The sequence below is a fragment of the Euprymna scolopes genome, chromosome 12 (genome assembly GCF_053919585.1).
Source record: "Euprymna scolopes isolate OS-2025 chromosome 12, ASM5391958v1, whole genome shotgun sequence".
Taxonomy (NCBI): domain Eukaryota; kingdom Metazoa; phylum Mollusca; class Cephalopoda; order Sepiida; family Sepiolidae; genus Euprymna; species Euprymna scolopes.
Genome location: NC_136493.1, coordinates 80,255,465 through 80,268,849, shown reverse-complemented (window position 1 = coordinate 80,268,849; position 13,385 = coordinate 80,255,465). Strand labels below are relative to the sequence as shown.

The 13,385-nt window shown below is 35.8% G+C and overlaps 1 protein-coding gene across 3 annotated transcripts in view; it reads left to right on the top strand.

The window, feature by feature from the left end:
• The window catches only part of LOC145291369 (ceramide synthase 6-like), a 153,683-nt gene that overhangs the window by 127,859 nt on the left and 12,439 nt on the right, over window positions 1–13,385 (top strand). For all 3 annotated transcript variants that reach the window (XM_080137145.1, XM_080137146.1, XM_080137144.1), the window contains one exon: window positions 10,943–11,035. In XM_080137145.1, coding sequence (XP_079993271.1) covers window positions 10,943–11,035 — 93 coding nt within the window. The remainder of the gene's footprint in view (window positions 1–10,942; window positions 11,036–13,385) is intronic.

The following is a 13,385-nucleotide window of genomic DNA, read 5'->3' as shown; positions in this document are numbered from 1 at the left end:
AGGAACTCATCTAGGGAAATAGTCAGTCCAATAGGAGCTGCGATAAAATATTTCATTCTTTGCAGTAATTTGATATTTCAATGAATTGAGACTCCATTTGTATATAGTTTTTTTAATTGCTTGTTCTGTTGCACAAGACTAGGGTTTGGTCGTCTATTTCCAAAGGACATACAAAAATAATCTGTGAAAAACAAAAACATTTTGATAAAAAACAAAAATCACAATTTAAGAAAACTTCAAATTCTGACATGTATTATTGGCTACAAATTCAGATTGTTACTATTGAAGTTTTTTTACATAGGCATCACCACTTATCAAGGCCAAGAGGCCACTCAAGGATAAAGGTTAAAGAGTGTACAGGCAATATAGTAATCATTAGTAATGGAAATTCGGTAAATTTGTAAACTTATATGGAATGGCTCATCAAAAACTTGTTTACATTAGACTTGAACACAACCATATTGCAATCAGCTGGAAAGCAGGAAAACGGAAGACAATTCCATAGGTGTGCAGTTCTAAGAAGGAAGCTTTGCTCATGGAATCTACATTTAGGTTTAGGCACAGATAGAGTGGGGGAAATTATTGATAGTGTTTTCTGCTAGACGGTGTTTCTTGTGAAAGTTTGGCGAGGGGGTACCATAGATTGGAGCTCAGCCGAGCACTTGTCATGAAAATAACGATAAAGCAGAGACAAACTCACAACATCTCTTCTATGAGAAAGAGGTTGCAGGGAAGAGAAAAGGACATCCTCTATGAGGCTATGAAGTCTATTTTGAACTCTATCAAGTTTTGCTTCTGTTATATGGTTTCTCTGTAACTCTCATCGATTGGACTAAAAGAATGCCAATCTGTCCAATTTGCTCTATCTTCAATGAAGGGAGGTATCAATGGCTGATCAAATTATTGTATCATATCATTCATATATATATGTGTGTGTGTGTGTGTGTATATATATATATATATATATATATATATATATATATATATATATATATACTTAGTTATATTTTGGGAATTCCAGCAGAATGCTCTATTATAAGGAACAAATTTTCTGTTTCTTTGGCATCCAAAATATAAAACGGACAATTGTTTAAATTTTAATCATTTAAAATTAAAAAATTTTTTAAAGACGAGCTTTGCACAAGATCTTGTAATATGTGTGTAGGTTTCCACTTCCGGTTATAGACAGATGAGATAAATCGGCTGAAGAGAGCTTAATATTGGGCGGCCCTGTCGGTGGGGCATTAGAATACACCGACTGCCCCCCCCCCTACAGAGAGTAAAAGTCTCTCAATGGGGTCACCTGCTGACCGTGAGTGGCAACCTGTAATGCCTAAGGACGGGATCCTGGTGGTTGAGCAAATCATGTTCAAGGTCCTATTAGGACATGAGGTGCAACACTCCACTTTGGCCCTTACTTGGGTTAAGACAGGTGGTTGGATAGGCTCGATTCAATCAATCGGTTGGTCATGACTAGCGTTAAATAAGACAAACACAACAAAAAAATATGCTCACGCTCCCCACATTAGGCAAAAAAATGATTTAGTAAGCGGTGGCTGGAAGGCCAATCAACTTGCTGAGGAATGGATGAAACACGGCTGGAAAACCAACATCTTTTCTAGAAATGAGGCCATTAGAAAGGACGAAGGAAACACGGGTGCTTGAGTCCATCAGCAGAAAGAGTATACTTCTCCTGTATCCTTGTGTTGGGGCGAATGGGCCCCACCCCCAACACTTCCTAAATAGGGCTCCGAGGTGGGTGGGGAGCAGGAGAAATGAAAAAATTCAAAATATTTAAATGGCAAATAAAAAGCCTCAAAAAAGAAACCATTGAAGTTTCAGACAAATCTAGTTCAGATTCAGAAACAGAATCACAACACCAAAATCATGTTCAAAATCTACCTTTTTTCATAATTATTGAAGCAATCGAAGGAGAACCGATAACAAAAGTGTCTCCCTTCCAAATAGAGAAAATTTTCTCAAGTATCAAACCAAAAATGGTCAAAAAACTAAATAACGGCAAACTACTAGTGGAAGTAGAAAGCCAAAAGCATATCACAGAAATCTTTAAATGGAGACTTTTTAATAACCAAAAAGTAAAAATCTATCCCCACAAAACGTTGAATACTAGTAAAGGAGTAATCAGGAGTTCAGAACTATCACTGTGCTCCTTGGAAGGAATTAAAATTAACCTAAAAAATCAAAATGTTAACGATGTAAAAAGGATCCAAATTAAAAAAATATGGTGAAACCATCGATACTAACTCCTTTTAATACCCATCAAATCACAAGTAACATGAAAATAGGATATGAAAAAATAAATATAGAACCGTGCATCCCAAACCCTCTCAGATGCTACAATTATCAAAGGTACGGACACCATCGAGATCGGTGCACACACTCTCCAGTATGCATGAGGTGTGGAGAAAACGAGACCCACACAGATTGCCGAAATGAGCCAAAATGTATTAACTGCCAAAAAGGCCATAGTGCAAATTCAAAAGAATGTGACAAATGGAAGAAAGAAAAAGAAATTATTAAAATAAAATATACAAAAAATATAACCTTCCAAGAAGCTCGTAACCTAGCCTAAAATATAAAATACTCAGAAATAACAAAACATACAGCATGCCACCGGACCAAATAACCAAACAACAAAAACAGACCTATTAAACATCAAACTAGAATACATTATGAAATTACTCAATGAAGTAAGGGAACTAATGGAAGAATTCAAAAAAGCTATAAAACAAATCAACAATGAAAATAAAGATTACAAAACTGAAAAAAACTCCCAAACCAAAACTCAACCCAAAAGACCCGCAAAACCCTAAAGTGCTACAACACCCACAGAAAAAACACCTATCACCGGGGAAAAAAAAAACAGACACCAAAAAGTATCCATGAAGGAAAAGGAAACAAACCACCAACCAACAAAGAAGCTAAAACCAAAATAAACAAACCCCCGTTCATCTTTTTTTTTCTTTCTTTTTTTTTCTTTCTTTTTTTTTCTTTCTTTTTTTTTCTTTCTTTTTTTTTCTTTCTTTTTTTTTTTCTTTCTTTTTTTTTTTTTCTTTTTTTTCTTTTTTTTTTCTTTTTTTTTCTTTTTTTTTTTACATAGGCTTCACCACTTATCAAGGCCAAGAGGCCACTCAAGGATAAGGGTTAAAGAGTGTACAGTAGACATTGGACAATATAGTAATCATTAGTAATGAAAATTTGGTAAATTTGATAACTTATATAGAACGGCTCATCAAGAACTTATTTATGTTAGACTTGAACACAACCATATTGTAGTCAGCCGGAAAGCAGGAAAACGGAAGACAATTCCACAGGTGTGCAGTTCTAAGAAAGAAGCTCTGTTCATGGAATCTACGTTTAGGTTTAGGCACAGATAAAGAGTGGGGGGAATTATTGATAGTGTGTACAGCTAGACGAGTGTTTCTTGTGAAAGTTTAGCGAGGGGGTACCATAGTTGAACACCTTCCATGAAAATAACGATACATCAGAGACAAACTCGCAACATCTCTTCTGTGAGATAGAGGTTGCAAGGAAGAGAAAAGGACATCTCCTACGAGGCTACGAAGTCTATTTTGAACTCTATCAAGGCAGGACAAGTCCTTTCTAGCAGCTCCTGCCCAGATGTGGCAACAATATTCCATCCTTGGACGTACCTGGCTCTTATATAGATAGAGAATAGCATCAGCAGTGAGATATTTACCGGATCGATAGAAAGATCCCACCATTTTTCCAGCGGCCTTGGCAACAGATTTGATGTACGTGTTCCATTTAAGATCAGGAGTAAAGATCAAGCCCAGAAGCTTGTCAAAACTTGACGCCTCCTGAAGACGAGAGCCATTCATTTCAATTGATGCCAGATGTGGATCAGAATGTTGATGATGTAAAGAGAGAAGCTTGGTTTTAGATGCATTAAAAGTAACCAGCCACTCCTTTCCCCATTGTACTACGTGCTCAAGATCAGAGGAGAGAGAATTGGAGAGAACTTGGTCGTTTACTGTCGTAGATGTGCTACCATAAATGGTAGTGTCGTCAGCATAAATGTCTACAAATGATGTAAGGATGTGATTTGGAAGATCATTAATGTAGATCAGGAAAAGAGTTGGGCCCAGGATGAACCCCTGAGGGACACCGGCATTAATACTGTGAGCTTCTGATTTTTGACCCTCAACTACTACTCTTATGAACCTATCAGAAAGAAATGATTTAATAATTGAGAAAACATTTCAAGCTATACCATAGCTAGAGATCTTATGAAGTAAACCTTTATGCCATACCCTATCAAAGGCTTTAGATATGTCAAGAGCAATTATAACTGTAAGCACATCTGCTGTAGATCTAGCAGAACGGAAACCATATTGAGTGTCACGAAGAAGGTTATTTTTGTTGAGATGGTTGATTACTTCTGTATTTAACACAGATTCCAACAACTTACTCATGACGCACAGGAGACTTATTGGCCTGTACTGAGAGGGGGATGAGCGATCACCTGAATTCTTAAATACAGGGCATACTGATGAAATTTTCCAGGGAGATGGGAAACTATTCTCCTTAAGACAATGTTCAAACAGTTTTGTAAGTATGGGCGCTAGTTCAGGTTGAAGTTTTTTGAGTACTATAATTGGAATACCATCAGGGCCAGTTGCTTTACTGGAATCAAGGTTTTTGATTAGCTTGGCAACATCACGTACAGATATACGTATATCACATAGCGTGTTTTCTGATACAGGAGGAAATATTGGGGGTTGGCGGCCTTGGTCGCAAAGGGAAGAATTAGCTGCAAAGTTCTTGACAAAGAGTTTGGCTTTGTCTGATGCTGACGAGATTACCTCAGGTCCATTGATAATAGATGGGATAGAGCACACGCTTCTGTTCAGGATTCTGTTTGCTATTTGCCAAAACTGGTGGGAACCAAGCCGCTGCTCAGCTACTTTGGACTTAACAGATTGAGCATACAACTCTCTTGCGTTCTCTATTACTTTCTTACAATGGTTGCTGGCAGTCCTGAAAGTGGCTTTAGTTTCCATACATCTATTACGTTGGAAACAGTGGAAAAAGTGATTTCTGTACGCACATTCTGGAGAGAACCCTGGCTGGCTGTTAGGTTTTTGCTGAAACTTTTTCAAGGGTATGAAACGGTCAATACCTAAACATGGAATGCAGAGGTAGATCAGATATAAATGTACAGAAGCTATCCCAGTCAGCCTTAGTGTATCGATATACTGTACGATGAAGAGGTACGTCTGGGGACATATTACATTTCATTTTTATCTTAATTGATACAACAGAGTGGTCGGAAGATCCAAGAGGCGACAGAACAGAAACTGAACATAGTTCAGGGCAAGTTGTGAGAAAAAGGTCTAGTAGGCTCACATACTGGCCGTCATTGTCGGGCACACAGGTGGGTTCCTGAACAATCTGAGTGAGGTCATAGGCAATGGAGAAATCATGACAGAACCTCCCCTCATCATCGGTCTTGTTTGAGTGGGTCAACCATTCGACGTTGTGAACATTGAAGTCTCCACATACGTGAATGTTAGCTGAAGGATAAGCAGATAGGACTTGGTCAATTTTCTCAGATATGCTTTGAAAGATAGTAACTCCGCTGTTGTGGGGGCGATAGAGAGTAAATATAAATGCAGTAGTGTGAGCTAAAGCAACCCGGAAGCACATATAGGGTAAGTTAGGATCTTCCCTGGAGATGTCCCTACCACATATAGATCAAGCCAGCATCCACGAGGAAAATCTCCCAGAACTCCCACCCTGGCTGTTAAATCAACCTAAAGTCATACTAGACCTGACAATATATCCTAAATCCAATACTCACACTGCAGACTATAGAGAAAAACTAAACAACATTCTGGATACTTACCCAAATTGGACACACATTCACACAGATGATTCCAAAGATCAAAACAAAATGGGATGTGCCACTATTTCAGACAAAACTACTCAGCAGAAAAGGTTACCAAATAACTCCTATCTATAGTGCAGAAATTACAGCCATAAACCTGGCTCTAGATATCATCATCAACCAAAACTCCAAAATCTTTATAATATTTGTATACACACATCTGTTCAACAAGAAAGAAAATATCATCAAGCCCTATAGCCTCCGGATAAAATACCTTCTCACAGAAACCCAAATGGACACTACAAAAATACATAAATATAACAAATCAAAAACTCCACCCTGGATGATCAAACAACCACACATAATATTAAAATTAAATAAATATCCCAAAACGAAAACCCACCCATCAACCTTCCATAAAGAACTACTTATTCAGAATACATACAAAGAATATACACAAATTTACACTGACGGATCAAAAGATGGAGATAAAGTAGGATGCGCAGCCATCCACAAAAAAATAAAACTAAAGAAAAGGCTCCCAAACGAATCTTCTATTTTCAGCGCAGAAGCAACAGCCATAGATTTGGCACTAAATATAATAACCAATGATGACCATCAAAAATATATCATATTTACTGACTCACTTTCAATACTCATATCTCTAAAAGGAAAAAAAAAATGACAAACCCACTTATTACAAAATTGCTAAACAAAATAGATGCCATAACCATGGAAAAAGACATTATCTTTTGCTGGATACCAAGCCATATCGGCATCTACATAAATGAACAAGCAGATAAGGCAGCAAAGGAAACTCTTCAACAAAACCACATAAGTGGAAAAATCCCCTATACAGACCTAAAGACTAAAATAAACACATTTGAAGAGAAAATGGCAAGAAAACTGGAGCTCATGTACAAAAAACAAATTATTCCAAACTAGCGGGGGTACCCGGCGTTGCCCGAGTGTTTGTTTTCGGGACGGGGGGGGGGGTTTACAAAATGTTATGGTAGGTAAGTAGGAAGGATCAAACCCGGAGTCATGAGTAAAAGTAGGAAAATAAAGTGTGAAAAAAAAAAAAAAAAAAAAAAAAACATCTGCAACGTTAACAGTTCGGCCACCAAGAAAAGTCCATTCCAGTTGTTTAGGAAAAAAAAAAAAAAAAGACTACGGTAGGTCGGCGCGAATGTGAAAATATAATGTGAATTGTCCAGCACGCTAACCACTACGCCACAGAGCACTGCAGCTTAGTTTAGTGATTTTAACTAACTTCACATGAAAGAACTACAAAGCCAAACCGGTGTTCTCTTCTCAACTGTTCCTTGTGAACGATCCCCAAACGGTGTTAAGTGGTGGCAGGGGGAGGAGGAATTTATTAGAGAGAAAATATTTTACCACTTCCATTGATCTTAACCGATTTTGGCCGTGACTTCTCAGCAGAAAAAGTATAGAAATCTAAGATTATCGAGGAATTTGAGAAATAATAAGCCTATAACACACCTCAGATATTGTTCTGCCGTTTGTGCGTATTATATTTGCATGAAATATCTTGATTTTTTAATCCTATTAATGTCAAAATCAAACGGGGAAAAAATGAGTTCATTTCATTTATATAGAGAAGAGATAACACCAAATATTGGAACGAGAGACACCAAAAAGTTAACAAGAAAGGAAGAGGTAGTAATGACCAGACTGCGAATAGGTCACACTCACATCACCCACTCACATCTACTAAAAGGGGAGGAGACACCAAGCTGTATAACGTGTCAAGTCCCCTACACAATACACCATTTACTAACAAACTGCATTGACCTTGAACAAACCCGAACAAAGTATTACTAAGAAAAAAATCTGAAAACAATATTAAACAAGATTGATCCCCCAAAACTTATCAATTTTCTGAAAGAGATTAAAATATACTCAAAAATATAAGGAAAGACCCCCCCCCCCCAAAAAAAAAAAAACCTTAAGAAGAACAAACCAATATGTAACACATCATAACTAACCTTTCGGCATTAAATGACCCCAAAGTGGTTGATATGCCGTAAAACAACAAACAAACAAACAAACATTATAATATTTGTAGACTCATTATCAGTATTAGAAGCAATAAAAAATCAAAAATTAAAAAAATCCCCTACTCATCAAACTGTTACAAAAGATCCATTCTATCCTGCAACACAAAACTTTCTTCTGTTGGATTCCCAGTCACTACGGTTTCCGTGGAAATGATAAAGCTGATATGGTGCCCAAAAATTCCTTAAAACTACAAATAAGCGACATAAAGGTCCCATATACGGACTACAAATATTCAATAAACATTTTTATCACAAAGAAATGGCAAGAAAATTGGAACAATTGCCAAAACAACAAACTCTTCCAAATTACTCCTATACTTAAATAAAACCCTCTAGATACCAGAAAATCACGTAAAGAAGTAGTAGTTTTATCACGTATCCGGATAGGACACACATACATAACTCACTCCCACCTACTAAGGCCCTGTCGGTGGGGCATGAGAATATGCCGACTGCCTCCCTGCAGAGGGTAAAAGTCCCTCAATGGGGGTCCTGGACATGACCTTAAACTATATCCAGTGGTGAGGCCCCAGCTTGTGGGCTTTGGGGAGTGTGGAGCCACCCTTTAATTACCATTGCTCCCAGGTCCACTCTGACCCAGAGTGGTAGTACCTGTTAGGGTCCCAACTATGGGTTAAATAGAAACTGACGTGAAAACAACAAATATATTCTATTAAAAAAAATTTTCTTCAAAATCTTTTGATTCTGCATTAAATAACCCGAAAAGGGTTGATATGCCATAAAACATAAACAACCAACCCACCTACTAGAATGAAGAACCTCCCAAATGTATACCATGTCATGAACCTTACACAGTGAAACACTTTTTAGTTGACTGCTATGATCTTGCACAAATTCGTCAACACTACTACAAGGCTACAAGTTTAAAAGAACTCTTTGATAAAGAAAATCCTAAAACCATTCTAAATTTCTTAAAAAGAACAAATCTTTATGGTACAATATAAAAACCATCAAACTATACCAAAACATTGGCCGAATATACCCAGCGAAAATTGATTCTGAAAGTATCAAAAATTTAAATCTTGTATACAGCATTAAATGACCCAAAGAAGGTTGATATGCTGGTTAAACAAACAAACTTGATATTGGGACCTAAAACGGTTTCCTATTATTAGGTTTTGAAACCAACAGTACTGATGGCTTATCTAAACTTCTGAAAATATAATGAAATATATATATATTATTTTTGATGCCTACAGACACTAGTGTTTCATCCTTTCAGGAATCAATGCAGAGAGTTACAATTACATTCAGTCGGAAGATTCAAACCCAGCCACGAAGCCATCTCTGACTCCGTTATCAAGAAACAAACCACACAGCTAACATTAACCGCAAGAAATACTGTTGAAATTAACATTTATATTAATGTCTAGACGGCTAGAGTAATCCTATGATTATCTGCACATGTAAGCTTAATTGACTGACTTTAATTTCCACATAGTGCTCAACCATAAGATCAGAGTTCTTAAAGAGGCTGACATATATATATATATATATATATATATATATATATTGAGCTGGTTAACCTATGTTTTTTATTTTTTCTTGCTTTCCTTATTCAATTCTCCTTTTTCTTCTGCTTTTGAACTTTCATGTTTTTTTTTTCTCCATATTACGCCCCTCCCTCCACAAGTTTTTCCATTTCTAATCTAAATGTATTTGAAGTTTTGTATCGTCTTTTCACCCTTATTTTTGTATAATATCAACTTTTCCTCTTCTGATGTCATATTACAAAAATGAGTCTATGGAAGCAAGAAAGACAAATGTAGAAGTTTAGTTTAAACTTTTATTCAGGGTCAATACGATTGTAGCAGATGTTGTTGGTATTGTTAGGATGTGCCAGTGATGACTGGGACGTTGATCAGCTGCTTGAAGTAAGGATAGCGGTCAGTCAGCAGGCTCTTGGGAGTTGGTGGCGAAGAAGGGGTAGTCTGAACAGCTGCTGCGGGCGTCATCTGAGGTGAGGTCAATGACGGCTTGCTGATGCTAGGGTTGCTGCTGATGTTGTTTTAGGTGAGGTTGATGATGACTGGCTGCTGTTGTGGTTGATCTACTGCTGCAATGGCATCGTCGACGGATGATCTCACTGTTCAGCAATCTAGCCTGATTGTCGAAAAGCAGCTGTATTTATACTTAACCCGCGAACATAGTTGAAGACGTGATGGCTCTGGGCATTGATACATCATTTTCATTTAGAGTTGTGTTAGTTTCCACGTCTTAACGTACAGAAGGAAGTCATCTATTTGTGGGGTATGTGCACTTGTCCATATCAGATTTATGCTGATAAACTTGTGGATGTATTTGACTAAGAATTATGTTCTCATGTTCCATGGGTTAATTATTTGTGTCGATGTACATGCAGGAGGTTTGTTGGTTGTGATGTTCATATTTCAAACTTGATTCTTTTTCTGTTGAATGGTTCTCTATAGTGGTTTTCTTGCTGGGATGACTTGTGAATTATACTGTTGATGCCGACACCAAAAAAAAAACAAAAAAAAACTGCTTTGATGTTCTTATGTGCGTTTAGTATGCCTGTTTAGTTTTTGCTTATGAACAGGGTTCATCTCGGCACCATCATTGTTGTCACTATCACTGCTCCTGCTGATTTCGTGTTTTGTTTATGTAAATCTGAAGGGATATGCAAGATAACAAAAGGAGAATTTAGCTTCAAAATACCATGGCCTAAAGAGGTGTCCTCCCCTTTTTATTCACTTTTACCCCTTTTTTTTTTTTTAACCCTTATTGAATCGATAATGTAATAAGGTTCCTATGTAACTTTAATTTTTATCTTTTAACTTATTCTGAAATTTACTCCTCCTGATCTTTTTCTATTTGCATCGGTTTGTCTTAATCAAAAATTTACTTTTTTCAGATTTATTTATATATATATATATATATGTGTGTGTTGATTACTTTTCAAGTTAATTTTAATATATATTAAAATGTATTTTGTTGCTTTTCTTTCCAGCATGTTTCAAATGATATTTACTGGTTTTACATCACAGAACTTGCTTTTTATCTGTCCAGTTTAGCCCTTCATTTTTCTGATGTGCGGAGAAAGGTAAATCTTTTCTAAATTTCTTCAGTTTAAAATTTCTACTTTTATGATTTTGATATTTCAACAATTATTTTTAGCATTTACCTTAATATCATCCAATAAACCCCAAATTGACGTTAAAACATTTAAAAATAAAAAATTTATCAAAATATAAAAATATATCAAAATATCTATATATCTATAAAGGTGAATGTGTCTGTGTACATTTCCCTATGCAATAACTCTGTCAATTTTCAGTCTACAGACTCGAAATTTGATATACAGGGTATTGAGATTTGGAAAAATCTTTGCAATCCGTTTTTGGCCAGACATTTAGCTGTTAAGGGATCAAAGTTCAACGATTTGACATTTAAAAACTCTACCAAACTCCTCCCCAAATTTTGGGTCTAATTACTTGAAATTTTAGATATAGGTTCCTTGGACATACATGGACCTAACTTAATACCTTGATTTGAGCTCAAAACAATAAAAGGGGTCAAAGTTTAAAAAATTGACCTTTTTTTTTTTTTTGCTCGACATACACCTCTAAACAACCGGGCAACGCCGGGCTGAAATGCTAGTATAAAATATATAAAAATCACTTATTTTCTTTTTCTTTTTTAGGATATTTTTTATTTGTTTGAAACTTACTGTGTCATACTTTTTTTTTTTTTTCTTTCTTTAAAATTCTAATAGAAATGTTGGTAAATGTCCCTAAATGAAAGAAAGCTTTCTCATCTCTCTGTCGAACCCTGGGTAATCTCTCTGTCGAATGCAAAGAATGTTTCCATCAAACTCGAATCTTTAATCCAATACAATTGCAAATTACTCTATCATGGTTTACAGAATAGAAGCATGCTACCCCCATGGATCAAATAAAAGATTTTGTTTAAAATTCCGTGCAGATTCCCAAGTCCAAGAAAACATTCCCAAGTTCTACAAGATATACCTGAAGGTCAGAGGTTACATCGATTGAAACGTGAAAATAACACTCAAGATGAGAACAATAGCTGGAAGAATCTAAATAATACAAATAATCAACCCTCATCTAAAAAATTCAGAAACCTAAAATTATTAGTTTTTTTTCTAAGTTCTTTTTGTATTTATTACCAAAATTCTTTTGTAAATAAAATATTATTTGATACTAAAATTGCAAACATTTACATGTCTTTATAGAATAGAGCATTCATTCACAATAAAACTTCATAGCCAAATTTTAGTTATGCTTCATAAAATGTTTAGAAAGTTCTTTGATATTTAATCAAAGCTTCAGAATTTTGATTTGAATAAATATAATAAGCTAATTATATTTTTATCATAAAAATAATGGCATTCTCTGTGAACAGCTGTTGATTTTGATGGTCCAATGTTTTTATTTTGACATTATAGAAATAAGTTTAGCTTTGTAAACATCGATAACTACAGAACTGATTCCAAAAATTTAAATGTTTAATGCAAATAATCTTTTAAAAAGTGTAGAATCTGTAATATTAACAGCAAAATTGTATTAATCACGCTGTAATCAAATATTTTATATCATAACGTTCATCTTTTCATGATCTTTCAGGCATTTTTGTGACCATGAGACAACCATTTTGTATATCATGAGAAATTGAATGAGTTTAGAAACAAGTTTCCCAAATTTAAAAAATATTTTCTTTTTTGTCTAATTTATAGTAATATATGATTCTTGATATTGATTATCAATAAAATATTTCATTTAGTTTAATCTTCCAAGGATGGTTCTAAATGCTATTATATATATTGTAAACATGGACTCCTGTTTGATGGGGGCCCTGTCGGTGGGGCATTAGAATACACCGACTGCCTCCCTGCAGAGGGTAAAAGTCCCTCAATGGGGGTCCTGAATATGACCTTAAACTATATCCAGTGGTGAGGCCCCAGCTTGTGGGCTTTGGGAGTGTGGAGCCACCCTTTAATTACCATTGCTCCCAGGTCCACTCTGACTTGGAGTGGTAGTACCTGTTAGAGTCCCAACTATGGGTTGAATAGAAACCGACGTGAAAACAACAAATATATTCTATTAAAAAAAATTCTTTCTTCAAAATCTTTTGATTCTGCATTAAATAACCCCAAAAGGGTTGATATGCCGTAAAACAAAAACAACCAATCAACCTGTTTGATGGGAAAGTACAGATATGCTCATGGAAACGTCTTCATTCCAAACAGAGACATAAGAGGCTACTATGAATTGAGGGCAGTTGTGCAATATGATGTTTGTTTACATTCAAATTTCTGCATGTTGGTACCGGCAGAAAACAGGGAGTAGGTAGAGAATTCCAAAGCTAAAGAGTTTGATGAAAGAAGCTATTAGTATAGAAAGTTTTCCTGCATCTGGGGAATTTTATGAACA